Here is a 24,191-nt window from a genome sequence, read left to right on the forward strand (position 1 = left end):
TGCTTGTGCACAGAGTAAAGGCCATGGGAGAACACAGAGAGAGGGTGGCCATCGGCAAGCCAAGGAGAGAGGCCTCAGGAGAGAAACCAAACCTGCCATCACCTTGGTCTTGGACTTTCAGCCTCCAGGAATGTGAGAAAATTAATTTCTTTTGTTTAAGCCGCCCAGTCTGTGGCAGCCCTAGCAAACAAATGTGCCCATGCATGTCCTTTCCATGTGGCCTGAGCTTCCTCATGACATGGCAGCTATGTTCCAAAGGCTACCAGAGAGACAGAGACAGAGACAGAGGTGTAGATGCTATGTCTTTTTTAAGACCTAGTTTCAGAAATCACGTATTATCGCTTCTGACATATTTTATTTATTAGCAGTGAGTCATTATGCCACTAAGTGAATCACTAAGTTATTCAAGGGAAAAATAATTCAACTTCATCTTTTGAAGGAAGGAGAGTAAAATCATTTGCAGATCTATTTAAAATCATTACCATCATCGTCATGTTCATCACATAGACTTTAAGATGCTGTCAGGTAAGCCAGGTAGAAATACGCCCCAAGCAACTTGATCAGAAGTGTGGATCTGGAACTCAGGACTAGAGATGTGGATTTGGGAGTCATCCACATATAGAAATAGAAAGGGAATGTGACCCCAGAGGAAGGGAGAGGACTCAGTCATGAGGAATGCCAAACCCAGCTTGGTGCTGCATAAATACTTGATTTATTGAAAGTATTGATTAAGACTTCAAAAAGACAGCTACTCAGCCCACCTTGGGCATTTACTACAAAGGAAAGTACTTGTTTTTTCCCAGTCTATTAAAGCTCCCTACCAGCAAGTAAAGCACTACCTAATGTTCCACAACCAGAATAGTTTTTAAAACATGATTGGCTCATAAAATGAAACATCATCCTTGTCTGCAAACTGGGTCCTAGGGGACCCACAGGCTGTGGCCTTTGGGATCTTAACCAGAAGACTCTGCTTTGTCCAGAACTCAATCCCTTCCCACCTTTGGTAATGGGATGGTTTCTTCGGCTGCTTGGTGCCTCTTTCCATCGGCTGACCATTACTGGCCTTCTTGTAGAGCAGGGTTCCCCAAGCCCTGGGCCTCGGACCAGGACGGGTCCTTGGCCTGTCAAGACCCGGGCCGCACAGCAGGAGGTGAGCAAAGCATCACTCGCAATACCGCGTGAACCATCCCCACCTCCGCCCCCCGCCCCCCGCCCTGTCCGTGGAAAAATTGTCTTCCGCGAAACCGGTCCCTGGTGCCAAAAAGGTTGGGGACAGCTGTTGTAGAGAACCGTGAACTCAACCTAGGAGCTTTTTTTAAAACTAAATACGACTTAAATTTAAACCTTAAAATTAAAATACATGTTCATTGCGGGGGTGGGGGAGAAATATATATATATAGGTAATGAACAAGATGAAAATAAAAATCATCTATAATCTCACTACACAGGGTATGTGCTGACATCCTTCTGGACTCTTTTGCACAAATATACTCTTTTTAAAGAGGAGTCACTTTGAATGTTTTGGTGCTTTTTAAAAATTAAATATGATATAATATGAAACATTTTCCAAGTGTTAAGTGAATATTATTTTGCAACATTCTTTTAATGATTTCTCAGATGGTCCATGATGTTATTTAATCAATCCTGTATGGCTAAGGACCTAAGTAATGTCCATGGTTTTTGTTTGTTTGTTTGTTTGTTTGTTTCTTTTAAAAAACTTTTAATTTTGAAATAATTATAGATTCATAAGAAGTTGCAAAGATAGTAGAGAGAGGTTCCATGGAACCTTTCATCCAGTTTCCCCCAATGGTTACATTTTACATAATTATAGTACAGTACCCAAAACAGGTGTTTGACATTGGTATAAAGTTGTGTATGGTTCTGTGTCATTTTATCACGTGTAGATTTGTGTAACCACCACCACAATCAAGCACCTCAAAGATCTCCCTCCTGCTACCCTTATATAGTCACACTCACCACTTCCCCCTCTACCCCATCCCTAACTCCTGACAACCACTAATCTGTTCTCCATCTCTACAGTTTTATCATTTCAAGAATGTCATATAAATGGAATCATATATGTAGCCTTTTGCGATTGACATCTTTTCACTCAACATAATGCCTTTGATATCCATCCAAGTTGTTGCCTGTATCAATTGTCCATTCCTTTGTAGTACTGAATAGTATTCTATGGTATGGATCCACTACGGTTTGTTTAACCATTCATCTGTTGAGGGACATTTTGTTTGTTTCCAGTTTTGGGGTATTACAAATAAAGCAGCTGTGAACAATTGGTACAAGTTTTTGTGTGAGTTTTCATTTCTCCAGGATAAATGCCCAGGAGTGTGATTGATGAGTCATATGGTAAGTGCATGTTTATTTTTTTTAAGAAACTACCAAACTATTTCCACCAGCAATGTATGAGAGATAGAGTTCTCTGCATACTCACCAGCATTTGATATTGACATTATTTTTTAATTTAGCTGTTCTCATCATGGTATTAATTTGCATTTCCCTAAGGGCTAGTGATGTTGAACATCTTTTCATTTTTCATGTATTTATTTGCCATATATATATATATTCAGTAAAATGTCTATTCATGTCTTTTGCTAATTTTTATATTTATGGTCCAGGATAGAGTTTATTTTAATATATATACTGTGAGTGTTTGAAAAAATGTGTATTCTTTTGTTGTTTAATGGAGTGTTATGTAATGTCAGTTAGATCCTGTTAGTTTTTGGTGTTGTTGAGGTTTTCTGTATCCTTGCTGACTATTTGCTTAGTTGTTCTATCAGTTGTTGAGAGAAGGATGTTGAAGTCTCCAACTGTACTTACAGGTTTGTCTATTTCTACTTTTAGTTACATCAGTATTTGATTCATTTATTTTGAGGCTCTATTGTCAGGTACATTCACATTTAGGATTATTATGTCTTGTTGGTGAATTGACCCTTTTGTCATTACATAATATCCCTTCTTATCCCTGATGATTTTCCTTGCTCTTGATTCTACTTTGAAATTAATATAGCCACTCCAGCCTTATAACTTATTATCATTATAAACAACACTGTTCAGCCTTTGCACTCATCCACATTTATTAGTATTTCTTGGTTAGAGGTCTGTATGTTTTTAAAGGCTTTTGACTGTATTGTCAAATTGCCCTGCATAAATTTACGAACTTTTACTGCCTCACCACTTGGGCATTATCATTTAAAATAATTATAAATGAAATACAGGGTTTTCCCAATTCGAGAGACAGAAGTGTTATCTCATAGATCAGTGGAGGTGCAGGTAATCATAGTTGGTGCACATCTAAATGAATAAAATTTTCATCTATACTAGCAAAAAGTCAAGAGGTCTAAAATTCATAAATGAAGAAGTAGGGATATATATATATATATATATATATATATATATATATATATATATATATATATATCGACAGTCAGCAGTAAATGCCAGATGCAGCAGCCCTAAGACTTGGGAATGTTGCCCTTAAGGAGCAGGTGGGTCCTGGTGGGATAGAGTGGGGCTGGGGGATTGGAGCAGAGGAATGGTGCTTTTGTATGTAAGTCCCCCGTAGTATTATATATTTTTTAAAAGCATGTGAACGTATTAATTACTTTGATTTGATAAATGACATCTGCTTGTTGGTTTAACTTGCATTTAAGTTTATCATCAGGCCTCCCATAATTGTATAAACTTTACACCAAGCAAAACCGCCTCTCGAGGAGCAAACTACAACTCCCAGGATTCCGCGGGTTGAAGGAGCGGGCTGTCACCGGACGCAAACTGCAATTCCCAGATTTCCGCGAGCCAAGGAGGTGGGTCTGGCCTCGGGCTCAGGAGGCTGAACCCGAGAGCCTGCGCACGTGCACAAGTGACGCGCGGGCTCGCCAGCTGGGCAGGCGCACGGAGTCCACCTGCGAGCCCCGCGGCGGCTGACCAGACGGCGCGGCGGAGCCTGCAACCCCTGCCTGGACCTCCACGGCTCAGAGCGGGCGGCGGGGGCGGGTTCGGCCAAAGCAGCTCCTCGGAGGGCCGGCCTGGAAGCTTCAGCCTCGCGGAGCCCGGCTGCGGAGTGAAGGTGAGATGCGCGCCCTCGCGGCGGGCTAGGGTTCCGCCACCCGGCTGGGTTTGGAATTGAGGAAGCGGCCCCCTGACCTCCCCCGGGAGGGAACGACAGGAGCGCTGGGGTGGAGAGGAGCCGAGGGGAATTTGCAGATCGGAGGAGTGACGTGTGATGGGGCTGAAGGAGGTGCGGGAGGTAGGCGAGGGTGAGGGGAGGTGGACCCTCGGGGTCCAGGTGCCGCGGGCCCTGGCGTGTCGGCTGAAGCCCTTAGCTCGGGCCTGGCACTGGCAGCGGGTGCCTACGCCCTTTTGCTGGGGAGATGGTGCACTTGAGGCGCGGGTGGAGGGGAGCCAGGCAAAGTGCACGGAGGGGGCCTGGGCCTCCTGAGCTCCCTTTGAAGGCAGTACCTGGGCAGCCCACAACTGATCCCTGGGCTCCTTGGGGCTCCATAGGGTGCCTACTGTGTGTCTAGTGATGAGAGCCTGCCACGGCCTGCTTGACAGTGCTCGGGTAGCCTCTGAAGGAGGGACCCGATGGACTCCCGGCCTTACTATGTGTGTAGGAACCTGTCTCCCGGTCACTGATGGGAATCCTCTGCTAAGGTCTAGGGTCCTCAGGCCAGAGTCCTGCACCTGGTGGTGGGCGGATAGGGTTGGCTTACTTTATGCCAACCAAGCCTCAGAACCTACTTTTGGGGGAAGGGAGAAGGGAATGGAATTGGTTATGGGGTGAACTTGATAGGACTTGGTGGCTAAGAGCACAGACAGAACAGGGTTCATTCACCAAATGTTTACTGTTACATGTGCTGGGCATTCAAATCCTGGCCCTCATTTACTAACTGTGTGCCCTTGAGCAAGTCACTTATCCTTTCTGAGCCTCTGTTTCTTTTATGGGGATAAAAGTACCTTCATCACAGGGTTGCTGTGAGGATTAAATGAAATCATGCTGCACAAATCCGAAGCCCAGTGTCTGGTGTACAGTGAATGTACAGCAAATGTTAGCACTTGTGGTTGCTAACAACAGAAGATGTTAGAGGTGAGATTGGAACCCAGGTCCGTCTCACTGGAACTAGCTGCTCCCTCTGACTCTCGTGGATCTTGGAGATCTTCAGCTCATCCTTTCACATTACAAATGAGAAATCTGAGTCCCACTGGGTGGCAGAGCCAGGAAAGAGCACAGGTCCCCTCTTCCCTGGGGATGGACAGCACATCAGTTCCTGAGTCTTGGGCCCCCGGGCGGGGTGGGGTTGGTGGCGAGGAGCAGCAGAGTGGAGATCCTCATCAAAGGGGAGGATGGGGTGCTGGTGATGGTGAGTGTGGCGCCCCCCACACTGTGGCATGTGAGCATTCTGGTGGCCTTGATGTGGCAGGTGTCAGAGTGTCTTTCAGACTGACCTTCTGGTTGGCAAGTTCTTGCCTCTGAGCCTTGCTTTAGAAAATATTTAGCAATAAACACAGGTTTCTAGTGAATATTGAGCTAACCGGAAAATTAAATTACCGAATGCTTCAGTCCCCAAGGGTCCTCGTTACTCTCAGTTGGTTGTCAGTGGATACTCTCTCCCAGGACCTGCTTATCACCTGATAGGTTTTTTAATTGTGTAAGATCATGAACACGAAAGGCAGAGACCACAAATGTCATCATAGGCTTTGAAGTCAAACTTGGGTTCGAAGCCCAGCCTCACCACTTAATAGCTGTGCATCATTGGACAATTCACTTAACAATTCTGAGCATACTTCCTCAAATGTGGAATGAAATTGGTAACACCTGTTTTAGATTTGTAAGAGGGAACAAATGAAATAATTCATGTCAAGCACTTAGTATTGTTCCTGGCCTAGAGTAAGGGCCAGTGAATGGGAGTTATAGCATTATTACGATTAATAATAATTCTATAAAAATAATTGTCAGGCACTGTGCTTTGCCTGGGTTGTCTCTTTGAATTCACAGAACCACCCCGTGAAGTAGGTATAATTGTGTCTTTTTTCAGACCAGGAAATGGAGGCTTGCAGGGGTTAGGAATTGGCCCAGGCAGACACAGGACAAATACTACATGATATCGCTTAAAGGATAAATTTAAAATAGACTCATAGAAGCAGAGTGTGGAATGGTGGTTGCCACAGATTGGGGTGGGGAGGGGGGAATGGGAAGGTATTAGTCAAAGGGTGTAAAGTTTCAGACAGACAAGATGACCAAGTCCTAGAGATCTACTGTACAGCATAGAGCCTACGTTAACAATACTGTATTATATACTTCAAATTTTTCTGTGAGGGTAGAGCTTATGTTAAGTGTTCTTATCACAAAAAAATAATAAATAAGAGGGCAGAGGAAACTTTCTGAGATGATGGATAGGTTATGGCATAGATTATGGTGATGGTTTCATGGGTATATACTTATCTCCACACTTATCATGTCATATACATTAATCATGTACAACTTTTTATGTGTCAAAAAAATAAAAAGAGAGAAGAATTGGTCTACAGTTATGCAGCTGCTAAGTGTCAGGACCAGAGCTCATATCCTGGAATCTCAGCTCCAGAACTGGTGCCATTTAATTCCCTTCCTCTGCTGCCCGGGGTCTTCACAGTTCTCAAAGTCCACCTGTGACCTGGGGCAGCCTCCAGTGTTACAGCAGGGGGTCTTGGACCGCTTGGAGAAGAGGCAGGATCCTGCAGCCTGGCTGAGTGTGCTTCCTCTCCATGTCTAAGGTTAGCCGAGGCTGGAGGGTGAAGCCTTAGGAAGAGGCAGCCAAAACGAGCCCTGTGGCCCCCAGAGGCTCTCGTCACTGGACCACAGGGCTGGGGAAGGGCGTAAGCTGGGTGAGACCCGGAAGCCTGGTTTTGAGAAGAAATGATCTTGTCTAGGGGCTGGGAAGAGTCCTGGAGCCACGTACTTCTTCTGGGCCCGATGTCTGCTTTGGGGAGGGGGTTTGCCTGCGAGCTGCGGGTGTGAGGAGAGCCTGCACCCTCCTCTTTTCATCTCGGCTGCCTGTGAGAGTTCCCACTGCCTCTCAAGACCTTTTATAAAATAAAGAGTTGGAGCAAATAATTTCTAAGGGCTCTTTTAGCTATAAAAAGCCGTGGTGGTAATTCTAAATTGGTGGATTAACCCTGTCGGCACAGCACCGGGGCAGGTGGGATAATTGTCACCCCACTGTGCTCTCCAGACCTTCCTTGGGGTGAGAGAATGGCTGCAGCTCCCTGAGCCACCTGCCAGCGCTGGGCATCTCTCTGCCTGGCCAGGTGGGGAGTAGTTACACAAGAGAAGCCTTGGTTGCTAAGGTACAGTTGAGGGCCTGTGGGTCTGCATTACCAGAGCATCCACACCTGCTCTGCCCTTGAGTGATAAAAGCTCATTGCTCTGAGGTCTACCCTGCTTCTCCATCACCAACTGTACCTCTGAGTCTGAAGCACTGTGGACCCTGGAGTCAGACACAGGTTTGAATTCTGGTGCTCCTGCTTGAGCTGCAAGACCTAGAGGAAAGTACTTAACCCCACGAAGCTTTAGTTTTTCATATTAAAAGAAAATGGAGATAATACGAGTACCTGCATTGGAGGGCTTTTGTGAGGCTTAAGTGAAAAGGGTCAGAGAAAGGGCTTAGAACAGTGCGTGGCACATAGTAGGTGCTCAGTAAAGTAAGATGTTGGTAGCATTAACGTCCACCCCCTGCCCAGAGGCCAGCATCCTCTTTTCCTGACCTGTTCAGAAGAGCTATCGATCCTTCCATGTTGTCTGGCTTCCCTGGGTACATACTCAGGGCCCAGGGTCTATCAGGGAATCACACGTTTCACTCTGCCAGTGGTGATGACCATCGGTACAGTCTTAATGCTAAGAGTTGTCTCCTTTCTCCACTTTTAAAAGCTTAACAGAGGGCCCCTTCCTGGCTGGGCAGTGGGTACTCAGCCCTGGGCCAGGCTTCAGGGAGGGGTTGGGGACCTGGTCTGCTGTACTGTCACTATTACTGTTCTCCCCATTACAGACCCTTGGGTCCGGTTGTTTTAGACGCACCCAGTGACAAGACACATCTCAGGGTCCTTCAGTAGTGGGGGGTTTGTGACAGGAATCATGGCACATCCTGGGGGGCTTCAGGAGTTACCACCGTTATGCTGGGTCCCAGAGCTTCCAAGAGGGATGTACAGTGGCCACTGTAAGGGGCCAGAGAAGCAGTCCAGCCTTACTCTGTTCAGGAGTTCATTTCTCAGGAGACCTACCTCCTGCCTGCGGGCCTGCGGGTGTGGACATCTGATACAAGCGCCACCGCTGGATCTGACCTCTTCAGGGTCTCCCACCAGTGGCTGCTGTAGACCCAGGCTCCGCTCGCATCCATTTAGCTGTGGCCTAGAGACCTGGGCTGTTTTTTTGCCACTTCAGCATTATAAGTGATGCAGCTTGTGTGGGAAGGTGTCGGTTGGGGAACCTTTTCTCAAAAGGGGCTTAGAGTATGGCAGCCTTCTTAGTGTGCCCCAGAACATAGGCTTATGCATTGTCTTAGCAGAGGCTGGGAACAGGGTTTACTAGCCTTTATTGAAGGGGAGGGTTGTCCTTGGTTGTTTACCCTGGGTTGGACAGAAATGCCCTGCTGGGTATTTAGAAGCAGGGAATTGCAGAATTGTGGAGTGTTAGAAAAACCTCAGAGGAGTTCTTCTTAAAATTGAGTGCACACTAGAATCACCTGGAAGCTTTTTTAAAAAACACAGGTTCCTGAATCACCCTCCAGAGATTCTGGTTCAGCAGGTCTGGAGGGGGCCCCAGATTCTGCATTTCTCGTATCCCAGGTGTTGCTGATACTGCTTTGGGGGACCCCATGTCCAGCCCCCGCCAGCCTCACAGGTTGACCTCGGTTTACTGGACCACTGCCCAGCAGGGGAGAGGCTCACTGCCTTACAAAGTAGCCGATCCCTCAATGTTAGAACAGCTCTAACCCTTAGAGAAGCCTCTTCTTGCCTCCCACGCTGGAGTCCCCTCCCTGTGACTCCCCCTCAGGCCTTACTTTAGTGCCCTGGAGCGGCCCATACCACCGTGCTAGGTGCAGAGTGGCAGCCAGCTGCTGGGAATTACAGGTACCTGAAGTCCGCCCTTCAGCCTGGGGCCTGGGTTGCACATGTCACCGTCATGCACATGTGTCCACTCTGTTAGAGAGGGGTACAGCCCCCCCCTCTGGAGCAGCCTCACTCTTGCTGCACAGCCCCTCAGGTGTTTGAAGAATGCCCAGGTTCCAGGGGCTTCTCTTCCGCAAGGAAGGGGCCCTACTCCTTTGAGCATCCTACACAGGATGGGGTTTCTGGATCCTTCCTGATCCTGGCTGCCCCACTGGACGTATCCCAGAAGGACTCACGTGGAATAGTCTCATATTAACAATTAAGCACGTAGACTCTGATTCCTGACAGAGGTCATATCCTCAGTCTAATCATGAGGAAACACCAGACAAGCCCAAATTGAGGGACATACTAGAAAATATCTGACTCTGTTAAAAATTGTCAAGGTCATAAAAGGGAAGGAAAGGCTCAGAAGCTGCCCAAAATGGGGGAGACGAGAGACATGCTACCTGGCCGCCAGGCTTCATCCTGGTTTGGATTCTGCACCACAGAATAGAGACCACGGATTCATAACAGTATCATATCAATGTTAATTTCCCGATTTTGTGTGATATGAGAGAATGTTCTCATTCTTAGGAAATAGATGCTGAAGTGTTAGGGGTTAAAGGGGCAAGACATCTTCAGCTTATTTTTTTAATTTTTTATTTTTTTGGCTGCGTTGTGTCTTTGTTGCTGCGCGCGGGCTTTTCTCTAGTTGTGGCGAGCAGGGGCTACTCTTTGTTGCCGTGTGCGGGCTTCTCATCGCGGTGGCTCCTCTTTTTTTTTTTTTTAATAAATTTATTTATTTTATTTTATTTTTTTGGCTGCGTTGGGTCTGTGTTGCTGCATGTGGGCTTTTCTCTGGTTGTGGCGAGCAGGGGCTACTCTTCGTTGTGGTGTGCAGGCTTTTCATTGCGGTGGCTCCTCTTGCTGGGAGCACGGGCTCTAGGCGCGTGGGCTTCCGTAGCTGTGGCTCGCGGGCTCTAGAGCACAGGCTCAGTAGTTGTGGCACACGGGCTTAGTTGCTCCGCGGCATGTGGGATCTTCTTGGACCAGGGCTCGAACCCGTGTCTCCTGCATTGGCAGGCGGATTCTCAACCACTGCGCCGCCAGGGAAGTCCCTCCAGCTTATTTTTTTTTTTTTAATATTTATTTATTTATTTATGGCTGCGTTGGGTCTTCGTTTCTGTGCGAGGGCTTTCTCCAGTTGCGGCAAGCGGGGGCCACTCTTCATCGCGGTGCGCGGGCCTCTCACTGTCGTGGCCTCTCTTGTTGCGGAGCACAGGCTCCAGACGCGCAGGCTCAGCAATTGTGGCCCATGGGCCCAGTTGCTCCGCGGCACGTGGGATCCTCCCAGACCAGGGCTCGAACCTGTGTCCCCTACATTGGCAGGCAGATTCTCAACCACTGCGCCACCAGGGAAGTCCCTCCAGCTTATTTTTAAACAGTTCAGAAAAAGAGAAAGAGAGAATGGTAAAACGAATGTGTCAAATTAGCAGTTGTTGGATCTGGGTAAGGATGTAGGAGAGCTGTTTGTATTATACCTACAACTTTTTGTAAGTCTGGGATTATTTCCAGATAAAAGGAAAACAGATAACAGAGATGACAGACCCTGTAGCCACCCTGACTGCGTTAGAGTCTCAGTGCTGCTTCCTGGGTGACCTTGGGCAGGTTTCTAACCTCTTTGCCCTTTGGTTCTACCATCTATAACATGACGATCATCATGTGAATTGGAGAACCTGGCACCTAGTGATTGGCCAGTGGATATCGGCTCTCATACGATGATGAAGGAGGTGGTGGAGTTGGTGGTGGTGGTGGTGATGGTGGTGATGAAAGGGAGGAGTTGAGGGTGACACCTTGGTGATGAGGCCAAAGGAAAACCCAAGCCGAGGCCTGTCACCTCCCTCCATTCACTAATGCTGGGCTCCAGGCTCCCTGGGTTTTTGGCAGGGACTGCTGTGACCTGAACACCGCACGGCTTCCCCCAGCAGAGGGCTTCGCCAGTGGTCACCTGAGCCCAAGGGGCTCCACTGGTGAAACACAGGTCTCCTGGCAGCTTCACGCCCTGCTTTCTCCTGGCACTGGCCACACTTGCTCTGCAGCCTGAGTGCCCCACTGTCTTATAAAGACAGTGCCCTTTCAGCTGTGCATGACTTCGGGCCTGGCCATCACTGCCCTGGGATGGGAGAGGAGCCTCTGCCTTGGTGGCCCCATGACTTTCTTGGTGGGCAGATGTGAGAACTGGGCACAGTGATGTCTGCTGTGGCTGGAGGTTTGTAGCAGTCATTGTCAGCAGGGATGTGTGGACACCTAACAGGGATACTCATCTTAGCCCCCAGACCACCAAAACACCTCCAAAACCTTGCTCAGAACTCCCTCACCCTTCAGGTAGCTTCCGTGGGTGGCCTCACGGAAGCTACTAGTAATTCAGGCTGCATTTGGGATAAAAGCGGTTTTTTTCAATAAATGACAATGGTGCCTCACAGCACCATTTCCTGTCAGGTACACTTCTTCCTTCTTCTTTGTGAATGTTTTACGCCTCTTGTAGTGAGTGGCCTTCTGACCCTCTTGATGAATTCAGTCTTCTCACACTGGACCTGAGGGCCCAAATGGATCTGTGTACACTTTGGGGACTGTGCAGTTCCTGTAAGAATTGTTTTTATTTGAATTTGCAGTTTCAGTAGAAAACCTGATGCAGGCGTGTTCTGTGTCACCTGGGTGAGCATGACAGCCGAGACTCACACGATTCTGTTCTCTGTTGCGTCCCTGTTTGTGACCACATTGGTGTGTAGTAGTGCTTTTCTGTTTTGCCAGAAAGGGCCAACACAGGCAGCTCTAACTTGCAAGTGACCCATGGGTGCCAAGCAAAAGCCAGGTGGTGGCGCAGCAGGCTGTGCGAGCGGGGGTTTCCGCGTCGGAGGTAGGCTGGGCTCACCTCCGTCTGTTCAGCTGTCCCGCCTGTGCTGAGCGCTGTGGAGCCCTGGCTGTCCTCAGCAAAGCCTGCCACCGCGTATCCTACCAGAGTCACACAGACTGGAACTCTCTTGCTCCTCTGCCCCCCCTCCCCCCCGCAAGGAGTTCCATCCTCTTTAATTGATAAGGAAGTAGAGTCACTATCTTTAGCTTGACCCAGGATTAATGTCTGCAGCTTTGCCTTGCTTTGCCCGTTATACTAAAGCAAGGAGTTACTATCCATGTTAAATTAAGTTTTTAGTCTAAGCATGTGAACTCTTAACTGAATGTTAAATATGCCTGGTCAATTAAATGTTAGGTTTTACAAGGAGTACTCAGAGGCTGCCAACATTTTGCCAAAGGGTAAATGCTTTTGGCAGAAAACCTGATGTCTTGTCAGTGTTTCTTCAGGTTTGTCAATAGCACTGGATGGAGATCTAACTTTGGAGCCCATAGAAGCGTGATGTTAGGAGTACCAGTTCTACACACTGCTTCTGGTAACAATAAATAGGAGGGGGAGGGAGCGGGGGGAGAGATCATTCTGAGGGTGTTTGAGTTATTGGAACTTGTTTGCTTTCCCTAACTCACAACGTGTGAGACACATCAGTGCAGGACAGAAAGCTTCCATAATTCAGCACTAGTAATTCAGGCTGCATTTGGGATAAAAGCAGTTTTTTTCAATAAATGACAAAATAAGAATTCTACGATTTTCAGTCGGGAGTATGAACAACCCTTAAAAATAAGATTGTTATACTATTCATATAAAGCCTTCTGCAGGCGCTGTTGCCACCCCACATCTTGCCGTGGGCGCTGCTGGTCTTCTGAGCCTGGGTCTGGCAGGTGCTGGCAGTCCCAGCTCCCCCCACCCCCACAGCCCTGCTCCTGGGGGAGTGGCCGGTGAACAGCGGCTGGTCCTGGCAGTTGAGAACCCAGTGCAGCTGGCCAGGCCAGCAGGAGAGGGCTTCACTTTAGACCAGAGCTTACATCCTTGGTCCCATTGTACCAGCAACAATAAGGCCAGCAGCCCCAGCCCTTGGGCCTACCTGTCGTCTTCACTCAAGTTGAATAGTTGCCAGAAATTACAGATTAGGACATTTCACATTTTAAATGGATTTCTGGCTTCTCTGGAAAAACCAGAAGGGTAGTGTTACAGCCTGAATTGTGTCCTTGCAAATTCATGGTGGAAGTCCTAAACCCCAATGTGACTATATTTAGAGAAAGGACCTTTCAGGAGGTAATTAAAGTTAAATGAGGTCATAAGGGTGGGGCCCTAATCCAATAGGACTGGTGTCCTAATAACAAGAAGAAGAGAGACTAGAGATCTCTTTCCCTCCAGTGCACACAGAGAGGTCAGGTGAGCACACAGTGAGAAGGTGGCCGTCTGCAAGCCATCGAGAGAGGCCTCAGGAGAAACCAAACCTGTCGACACCTTGATCTGGGACTTCTAGCCTCCACTATTGTGAGAAAATAAATTTCTCTTGCTTAAGTCACCCAGTCTGTAGTACTTGGTTATGGCAGCCGGAGCAGACTAATACTAGTAGGTACCACCAGGCCACTTTCCTGCCAGGCCCTCGTCAGCTTGAACTTTAACCTGGGCGTTTGGTCTCCGGGTCACACTGCTCGCTCCTGGCTTCACTTTCCCCATTGGCTCTTGGCCTTAGTAAGCATGTGAGTCTGTACCCCCCGCTCTAGGCCTAGAATTCCTGGGGCTTGTACTCCTTATGAGATGCCAGGGCCCTTGTGAATGGCTTTTCTGTGCCTGTGTCTGGAGCCGGGCAGGGCCGCCCAGGAGTGGAGCCTGTACCCAGTGCGGGATGAACAGCCTCGGGCGGGAGCCTCCACAGTGGTGGCTCCTCCTGCCCGGCTCTTAGTGTGTCTGCAGGTGTGGCGGCAGCATCAGCACCTTCCTCCGGTGCTTCCTGGAGTACATGGGATCCCGGAAAGGAGGATTTGCCGTCTGTGGGAATCTGGTAGTACGTATCTGGTCTAGGAGCTGAGTAAAGCAGTTTTTGGGGGGTGAATTGGCAGTATCCTCTATCTGCCTCAGTTTCTAGAGGGCTGGTTTAAGCATGTTTTTAATCCCTTATTTCTTTTTTCTCATTTCTTTTGAAAAATATTCTTGTTTTTTTTTTTTTTTTTTTTTTTAGCTTGAACCCATTCTTCTATGTATTGACTTGTCAGCAAAATTAAAGAAACAATAGCTAGATAAACATCTTATATCTACCAAACTTACGTAGAGTACATTTCTGATGAAAATATTCTAACACTAAAAATATACCATTGAAAAACATTCTTGCTCTATCATTCTTTGTCCTGGCTGAGCCAGTAAACTCTTTGTGCCCCATATCCATTGGGTCCTAAATGTGGAGCCCGAGGTAGAGGAAGCAGAGAATGACAAACGTGGTGACATTTGAGTCCCCGGGACCTCTTTGCCCTGAATGCAGAGAAGACGAGGTCCCAGGGGTGCCTGTGCACCTGTTAGCGTAGACAGTGCTTACGCGCTCCGTGTTCAAATCCTGACGCCTTTCCATGCAAGCCGAGGGCCTTGGGACACATTACTTAGCTTCTCCTCGCCTCTGTGTCCTGATCTGTGAGATGGGGAAAATGTTACTGGTGCTTTGCTAGCCGCTTAGATGTTGGTTTTCCGATTAAATGAGGAAATGCACAAATAGTTTTTAAGTACCCTGCCAGCATAAAATGTTGAGGGTGGCAGGGGTTCTGCATGTTAATTTTGTACTGGAAACTGGCTGCTGAGACCAGGCAGAAGCGTCTTCTAAATTTATCTTCACAGAGAAAGGAAACAAGTCATTAGGAAGATGGAGCAAAGCTGGGAGATGGTGAGGGTGCTTCCCAAAGCAGTTGGGGGTTCAGCCCTTTTGGGAATTGGTTTGGGGCCATACAGTTTGGTACCTGGTTTTCGTTCACTGTTAATTTTAGGAGCCCTAATGGAAATATAATTATGACAGCTGATGTGCTTTGAGGCCTGTTTAGATACTCTACATGCTTTAGCTCACTTATTCTTACAACACCCCGAGGAGGTTATTCTTCCCACTGTACAGATGAGGCCATTGAGACTTAAGGTGGTGGACGGACGTGCCAAGATCATAAAGCCAGCTCACATGTAGTCTGAAGGAAGGTGAGCGTGAGCAAGAGCCTGGGAAGAATTCTTGACCACCACCATGAGGAAGGAGGCTTGAAACCTCCTCTGCCGTCTTGTGTGTGTCCTGACACCCGCACTCGCCCAGACTGAATGCACTTCCGTGGTGTGGGAAAGCTGCCAGGGTTCCCAGCTTCCTAAGCAGACTCTTCTCTCATGCACCTGACGGTGCTCTTCCTCTAGGGGAGCCTTTTGGGGGAGACCAGTGGGAAACAGATTTTTAACCAAAGGCCAAATGAGTGTCTAATCAGGAGGACCCAGGAAGTGACCAGAAGTGGGGTTGGGCTGGTCCCACTGGACGAGGAAAGCTTGTCGCCTGTACTGAGGGCCTCTCTGACATTCGTGGGGCAGGAGGAGCGCGTCTAGCAGTGGGGGCCCGGCCTCACCCCCAGCAGTGAAGATGCTTCCTCCGTTAGCGCTCCCGAGAACGCGTTCCCTGCCTCTCTGACAGCTGCGCCACGTCAGGTGTTCACAGCAGCCTCTTGTCTCCTCTGCCACAGGGAGAACCTTGAGGATGGGGGTGTCTTTTCTTTTTTTTTTTTTTTTTTAATGTTTGTATCTCTTGCTCATACCCTACTCTAACTTAGGCTGATGCAGAGCCTCACTCCCGTTTCCTGCATGTTCTCCTAAGTCTTTGGACTCAGGTTCATGAATAGATATAGATAGAAATGGGTGGAAATACGGACATATCTTCCTTTGGGTGAGTCAACGGGAAGTTCAGGCTGCCCTGCCCCGCACCCCGCCAGGGCTGCCCCCCGGGGGGGAGGAGCGCCGTGGCTGGCGTCCATCCTGCTCGGCTGCTGGCTGTGCCATAGTGGTAGTTACGTAAGGTCAGCGCCCTGCCTGCCCACCTCTAACCGAGCCTGTTGTCAAGAGAATGAAGGAGGGAATCTCAGGACCTATGTCATGGACGACTCAAGGGCACAGCTTTCCACCATGTGCCACAGAACCAGGCCTCAGGAGGGGTTGGGGATCTGTTCAGAGCTTGCCTCCTTGCTGGAAGACAGGTGCTCTGGGCACGTGCCCTTTGTAAGCCTTGAGGCCTTGTTCTGTCTTAGCATGGCCGTCCTCCCCTGGTCTCCCTGCCGCTTACCTCTCCTGGGAGAGGGTCCCCTGCTCCAGACCAGGCTTTGGGACAGAGTGGCTTGACAGGTAACTTGAGACCAGAGTGGTCTGCTCATAATAAGTGACAGGCCCCTCCCCTCCTGGGACCCCCAGGCCAGGGAGTAGGTGTGCTGAAGACAACACCATCCAAGCTACTGATGCCGCACCTTAGAAGTCCAAGAGGGACTGTCTTTTCCATGTAACAAGTTTATTTCCAAAGAACACAGTTCCGTAGTCAGCCCTCGGCACACCGCAAGCAGAGAAGGTGTCTCCAGGGCCATTGAGTTGGCCCCTTTTATTTGCCTCCTTGCCCCTGGCCAGCGTTGCTCTTAATCTGCCTCCGTAATGAGACTCCACCAGGGAAGGCAGCAGGGACACCGCCCTCCTCTTCCAGCAGCCTGGTACCTGGTCCAGAGAAGTTGTATCTCCTCGGCCAGCAGACAGGACTTAGGAGAATCTTGGCTTCTTTAGAGCCAGGGGTCTGATTAATGTACTCTTTGTCTCCATCTGTTATCTTTTGAAAACATTTCTGAGGACTTTGCCTGATCCTTCTGTTCTCCAGGCATCTGCGGGCTGCTGCGGTGCAATTGGGGGTGGGGGGGTGGACAGACACAGAGGGGGGACCGTGGGGAACAGGCTGGAAGGACTTTATGATAAGCAGTGACTGCCTGAGTTCTTGTTGGCTTTCTCACTACCACACTTTGGCTGTTTCACAGCAGGGGAGAGTACAAGGGCAGCTTTCCATCTGTCTCCACAGGGGCAAAATACAGTAATATCTGTGTTAATTAACATTCCCCCAGAAGCAGATTCTGAGACAAGGATTCAAGTGCAAGTAGATTATTTGCACTTGATCGCAATACACATGAACAGGGCAGTGGGGAAAGGAGACAGGGTGGGGAAGAAGGCTAGTTCCCACTGCGGGTAACTGTGTAATCCACTTAATCCATTAGGAGCTCTGGGAGCCAGTGTAGAAGACACCTCTGGGCCATCTCATGTGGGGAGGATGGGATTGGGGGATTTATGTGACCGTTCCCATCAGATGTTGGCATTCCCATCAGATGTTGGCGCAGGCTGCTTGGCCCGTAAGTGGTAAAGTTAGAAACCCAGGCAATCTGACCTCAGGGCCCCATGCTTTAACCACCATGCTTTATTTCTAGGGAAATGTTCTGTCCATCCCCAGCAAACCTTTTCTCCCATTTTCCCTCTTGGAAGGGTAACTGGAAAGCCTGAAGCGTCCATGAGAGGTCCACGTGGGCGAGTCTGTATGTGTCCTGCCTTCTGTCAGCGCCGTTCTGGCAGGGCCTGGGGGTGGGTGGAGGACTTACCATCTGACTAGAAGCCGTCCTTCCCATTCCACAGGCCCTAAGGCTGGTCTCTGCCTGGTTGCCTGTTGGTCTCGCGAGGCCCCTACCCCCGTGTTCCCTGGTTCCCATAAGCTTTGCCCCAAGGCCCCCAAGCTCAGTGACTTAACTGGGATTGGCCGCTGCACACACAGCCCCCCGGTCCTCCTGCCTGCCTGTGGCCCCTGCTCCACCTCCCCGCCTGCTGCCAAGCCTGCCTTTCACCACGAGGACACCTGGGCGAGGGGCAGGTAGCAGAATGCTCACTGGAGAGGCGGTGAGTACCTGGGGGCCCAGATGCCTGCTCAGGTTGGAGGTGGGTCTTTCCTCATTTCCTGGGGGTCTTGCTTTCTGATGTTCCCCGGGTGTGTGTTTTAGCCTTAGCTGCTGTTGGACGCCGTTCTTGTCTACGGTCAGAGCAAAACATGCACCAGCTCATGCCGCGCCCTTCTGCCTCCCCTCCCTCCAGGGAAAGCTTTATTTTATTTTATTATTTTTTCTGAGCATTAATTTATTACTCATCCACTATCCAGTATTCTGTCATTTTGTAATAGTGATCTATTTGAGTCTTTGTTTCCTTTTTAACTTTTTCTTATGCAAAATGTCAAACAAACTCAAAAGGGATCAAAAAAAGACTCCATCATCATCTTCAACTACCAGTATCCTACTGTCTTCTTCCATCTCTCTCCATGCCTTTTTTGCTGGAGTATTTCAGAACAAACCACATACATGTTATTTTACCTATGAATACTTATGTCCTCTTGTTTCTTAAGTTATCTAATTTTTTAATAACTTTTTATTTTGAAATAATTTGAGAGTTACATCAAAGTTACAAAAAACGCTTCACTCAGCTTCCCCTAATGTTAACATCTTACACGACCACAGTATAAGTATCAAAACCAGGAAATTAACACAGGCTTGATACTGTACCATGAGCCTTATTCAGATTCTGCCAATGTCCTACTAATGTCCTTTTTCTGGCCCAGGAGTCCACATTGCATTTAGTTGCCTTGTCTCCTTACTCTCCTCCAATCTGGGACCTCCTCAGTCTTCCCTTGTCTTTTATGACTTTAACTCTTGAAGAGTCCTGGTCAGGTATTTTGTAGAATATCCTTCAATTTGCGTTTAATGTTTTCTTTATTAACTAATCTATAGACCATATTCAGAGCTAGAACTGGAGCTAGAACCAAGTTTTCCCCATTTAGAAATATAGATTGAAGTTATGTAGTTTGGGCAAGAAGGCTCCAGAAATGAGGTACCCTTCTCAGCACATCATATCAAGGGGTACACGATGTCACTATATTATTATGGGTGATGTTAATGTTGATTATTTGGTTCAGGGGATGTCTGCCAAGCTTCTCTGCTGTAAAATTTCTATTTTTACCTTTGTCATTAATATGTATCTCATAGGGAGATACTTGGAGACTATGCAAATTTCCTGTTTCTCATCATACTTTCACCCACTAATTTTAGCATCCATCAGTGGATCTTGCCTGAAACAGTTATTGCTGTGATGTTTGCCAAATGGTGATTTTCTTTTTCCATCATTGCTTCTACATTTATTAACTGGAGTTCTGTAAGGGAGATCTGTCTCTTCTCCCCTATTTGGGTACACCAGGTTTTCTCTCTCGAGCCGCCTTGGTACTGTCTGTACCACGGTGGTGGTAAGGATAGTTGGTTCCCGTGGCGGGACCATAGGACACTGGTCGGAAATTGTCAACTATCAGCAATTTAACGTGGTTCAACCTTATAGCAAAGTAGTCCTTAGCTGGTGAGGCTGGGTGGAGAATTTCTAGATGGGGACACATATATTTGGAAAAGTATATGCAGCAATATTATTTTACATATTACAGATATAGATATAAAATATGAACTTCAGAAGGTAGAAGTTGATGAAATCCTGTTGTTTTGGGGAGCAGATATTGCAGAAGAGAGTCTTGTGTGTGAGAGATTCTTGGGGGAAGGGGATGCTGGACTTTACAGGTCAGTTTGAGGCATGAAAGAGTTTCTCTGTGTTATTAGTGGGTGCATGGGTTTGAAATGACTGAGAAACGCTGACTGATGCTTAAACAGATTTCTCAGCTATAGGGTTTCTGGGCTTATAGAGACCCTGCCCTAGAGATGAACAGGGCTGACTGAAGGTGCAGTCAAAAGCCAGCTCAGAAGGCAGCTGCCCCTGCCCTATTCTCTCACCCCATGGCTGGTGTCAGGTGTTACCCGTGCTGTGCCTGTGAGGGCTGAGGGTGAGATTCTTCGATCGTTTGAACAGTCCTGGGCCTCAGAGCAGGTATGATACCCTTCCTGGTGGTACGGAAAAAATGGGAGCAAATGCCCACAGCTCAGCCAGGCCTCCCTGTAGGTGTGTGTATGTGGGACAGGAAGTTTAACCCTTTGGAGGTTTTGCCTCAGTATACAAAACCATTGTCAGTGGTGATATTCAGACACAGTTCCCTTAGTGGACCACTGAGGGGACAAGTTTCTACCCATCTTTTCATGGAGATCTAAAAACCAGCAGGCGTGATTTCCAAACAGGAGCTTTAAGCAAGAGCAGATGTTCCCTATCTCCCCCATGCATGTGTGCCACGTGTCCTGAGAAGGGGCATGCGGGGTCCTGGTGTGCAGCCTGGGAACTGAGCTCACAGGCCTTCTGTCCCGTATGTGCCCATGGTAAGGTGAAGTCCTTACCTTGCAGTACCAGGAATGTCGGGCCCTTAATGGGGATTTTCCCTGAGGCCGCTTGTCACAGATACCTTTGCTGGTTATCTTTTGCTGCAGCAGTGCTTCATAACAAACAGCCCCAGAATTTCAGTGACCTACAATAAGAAGCACTTACTCAGCTCACATGTCTCTGTGTTGCCTGGTCTTGGCTGGGTTTGACCGGTGGTTCTGATGATCTTGGCTGGACTCAATTACAAACCTCGGGGTCAGCTGAGCCAGACTGAGCATGGCTGGAGCAGCTGTGCTCCGCACACAGGTCTCTTCTCCTGGGACCAGGAAGTTAGGCTGAACACAGTCTTCTCATGGCAACATCCTAAGTATAAAGAGGGCAAAGACAGTCACACAAGCACTTTTCAAGCCCCTGATAATGTTCTGTCTGCTAACATCTCATTGGCCAAAGCAAGTTATGTGGCCACGCCCGAAGTCCAGGTGCAGGGATGTATATTCCCCCATGGAAGCAGCAGGGGAGGGAGGGGGGTGAATATTTTTGAACAACGGTCTAGCCTACCGTATCTTCAAATGTGCAGAACGATGCAAGGATCCAGTGCCGTAGCAGAGCCCAGCGCAATTCCTGGCGCAGAGCGGGCACTCGGGGTGACTCCAGGCACCGTGCAGACACCTTTTCCTTTTCCTTCTCTCCTCCCGCAGGCCTCTGCTGGTCCTCCGGGTGCCTGCAGGGATGGGTAAAGCCCGCCACGCCCGAGGTGCTTCCCAGGGGCCGTCGTCTCACTAGGGCCTCGCCGCGGCGCTAGGATGCACCTCTCGGCGGTGCTCAACGCCCTCCTGGTGTCGGTGCTGGCAGCCGTGCTGTGGAAGCACGTGCGGCTGCGCGAGCATGCGGCCTCCCTGGAGGAGGAGCTGGCCCTCGGCAGCCGAGCCCCGGAGCCCGCCCCCGCGATGCGGATCGACTACGCGAAGGCCCTGCGGATCCTGACGGAGGGTGGCTCGCACATGGTGTGCACCGGCCGCACGCACACCGACCGCCTCTGCCGCTTCAAGTGGCTCTGCTACTCCAGCGAGGCCGAGGAGTTCATCTTCTTCCACGGCAACGCCTCCGTGATGCTGCCCAGCCTGGGCTCCCGGCGCTTCCAGCCGGCCCTGCTCGACCTGTCCACCGTGGAGGACCACAACACCCAGTACTTCAACTTCGTGGAGCTGCCGGCCGCCGCCCTGCGCTTCATGCCCAAGCCGGTGTTCGTGCCTGACGTGGCCCTCATCGCCAACCGCTTCAACCCTGACAACCTCATGCACGTCTTCCACGACGACCTGCTGCCCCTCTTCTACACCCTGCGGCAGTTCCCCGGCCTGGCCCGCGAGGCCCGGCTCTTCTTCATGGAGGGCTGGGGCGAGGGCGCCCACTTTGACCTCTACAAGCTGCTCAGCCCCAAGCAGCCCCTCCTGCGGGCGCAGCTGAAGGCCCTGGGCCGGCTGCTGTGCTTCTCCCACGCCTTCGTGGGCCTCTCCAAGATCACCACCTGGTACCAGTATGGCTTCGTCCAGCCCCAGGGCCCAAAGGCCAACATCCTCGTCTCGGGCAACGAGATCCGGCAGTTTGCCAGGTTCCTGACGGAAAAGCTGAACGTGAGCCACGCAGGCAGCCCCCTGGGCGAGGAGTACCTCCTGGTCTTCAGCCGCACCCAGGACAGACTCATTCTGAATGAGGCAGAGCTGCTGCTGGCACTGGCCCAGGAGTTTCAGATGAAGACCCTGACGGTGTCCCTGGAGGACCACGCCTTTGCAGACGTGGTGCGGCTGGTCAGCAACGCCTCCATGCTGGTCAGCATGCACGGGGCCCAGCTGGTCACTGCCCTCTTCCTGCCCCGCGGGGCAGCCGTGGTGGAGCTCTTTCCCTACGCCGTCAACCCTGACCACTACACCCCCTATAAGACACTGGCCACGCTGCCCGGCATGGACCTCCAGTACGTAGCCTGGCGGAACACGTTGCCAGAGAACACGGTCACGCACCCAGAGCGGCCCTGGGACCAGGGGGGCATCACCCACCTAGACCGGGCCGAGCAGGCCCGGATCCTGCAAAGCCGGGAGGTCCCGCGGCACCTCTGTTGCCGGAACCCTGAGTGGCTCTTCCGAATCTACCAGGACACCAAGGTGGACATCCCGTCGCTCATCCAAACCATACGGCGCGTGGTGAAGGGCCGGCCGGGGCCGAGGAAGCAGAAGTGGACGGTCAGTCTGTACCCCGGCAAGGTGCGGGAGGCGCGGTGCCAGGCGTCGGTGCAGGGCGCCTCTGAGGCCCGCCTCACCGTCTCCTGGCAGATCCCGTGGAACCTCAAGTACCTGAAGGTGAGGGAGGTGAAGTATGAGGTGTGGCTCCAGGAGCAGGGGGAGAACACCTACGTGCCTTACATCCTGGCCCTGCAGAACCACACCTTCACCGAGAACATCAAGCCCTTCACTACCTACCTGGTGTGGGTCCGCTGCATCTTCAACAAGACCCTCCAGGGACCCTTTGCAGACGTGCTGGTGTGCAACACGTAGCGAGTGGTCCGGCCAGGCCTCGGGAGGGTGGCTACTCAGGCTTGGTGTCTCTGGGCCCGCCAGCTCCCAGGGGTGGCTGCTGGGAATTATTTATTTATTGAGGAGGCCTGTGCCTCAGGTCATCTTGTTGCATCGGAGGTGTGGGGTTGTCAGCGCGCCTCTTTGCACAGGTGTGATGGGACCTCCCCACCCGTTTCTCTCATCCTGAGCATCCATACCCTGGAGAAGGTCCTTAAGGGGCGGAGGAAGAGGAGAGTAAGAATCCCAAAGAACCTCTGTGGCTAAGTGATCATGCTGTTTCCTACGGCATCTTTCTGGTTGGTGTCGGGTTTCTGGAAACTGCTAGTAATCGTGGTCGTTTGGGTGGGTGGTACATCAGCTTCCGTCATCATGAAATTCACCTCTAGCCCCATGAAGTGTGTGTTTGGAACATTCATTAAATGATTATAAACATCTCGGTCAAGTCTTTTATTGGACGGTGGGAAGGGGGGCCGTAGTCAATACCTAGATGCCCTTTCATCCGGATTGTCAGCCAAGGAGATGTGGCAAAGGGGAAGGCATCGAGGCCTGGGAGGCAAGGCAGGCTGGCTGGGTTTCCTCCTGATGAGGGATGAGTATCCCATTTCCATCTGTGTGGGATGAAAGCCTGGAAGTAGGTGGGAGAGGGCTGTGGGGAGGAAGATCGGTGTCTGCCAGAGTCTGCTTAGGCTTCACTAGACATTCAGACACATGAGACTATGGTACACACACCTGGCGTCGGATTCATTTAGAAGGACGTAACACAAGATGCTCAGAAAGCCAGCACGGCGGCATCAAGTGACTTCTTCCACAGGAGGAGTCCTCACACCAGTCCAGGGGCCATTCTATTACCCTCTTCCCCAAGTGATTGCTCAAGGGTAAGGAGATGGCACCCCCACTGGTAGCTGTGGGGGCCACTTTGGCTTAGAAGCCCCATAGGAACCATTATCTTCTAAACAGCCCATAGTCAAGTAAGTTCCCAGGGTCCCGCGAGGAACCTGCCTGGTTATAGGAGTTATCGCACTCAGGGAAGCCTCAGCTCTGGTGTCCTGCCAGATAGTTCATTCAGGGTCGTTCCAGTCCAGATCAGAGGTCATATTTGAATACCACACCCGACATTGAACCTTTATCCGGCTTCCATGGCAACAGAGCTAGAAAATTAACTCACTATCAAATTCATCCTCAGAGAAGGAGAAAGAGTTTTAGCCTTTTCTTCACAGGCAGATGGTGATGCCGGTCTGACTCCTGCGGAGAGAAGAAAAGGGGGC

The 24,191-nt window shown here is 49.9% G+C and overlaps 1 protein-coding gene across 1 annotated transcript; it reads left to right on the plus strand.

Moving 5' to 3' along the window:
• The first annotated feature begins 3,803 nt into the window (after positions 1-3,803).
• POMGNT2 (protein O-linked mannose N-acetylglucosaminyltransferase 2 (beta 1,4-)) lies at positions 3,804-23,362 on the plus strand. The gene is made up of 2 exons (XM_082348600.1): positions 3,804-4,084; positions 21,058-23,362. Exon 2 carries the CDS (start codon positions 21,163-21,165, stop codon positions 22,903-22,905), a length of 1,743 nt encoding a protein of 580 aa, XP_082204726.1. The 5' UTR covers positions 3,804-4,084; positions 21,058-21,162; the 3' UTR covers positions 22,906-23,362.
• Positions 23,363-24,191: the final 829 nt, after the last annotated feature.

The sequence above is a fragment of the Balaenoptera borealis genome (genome assembly GCF_965194805.1).
Source record: "Balaenoptera borealis genome assembly, chromosome: 12".
Taxonomy (NCBI): Eukaryota; Metazoa; Chordata; class Mammalia; order Artiodactyla; family Balaenopteridae; genus Balaenoptera; species Balaenoptera borealis.

Excerpts from the sequence above, each read along its gene's own strand:
- POMGNT2 (XM_082348600.1), top strand. The coding sequence starts at position 21,163 with ATGCACCTCTCGGCGGTGCTCAACGCCCTCCTGGTGTCGGTGCTGGCA.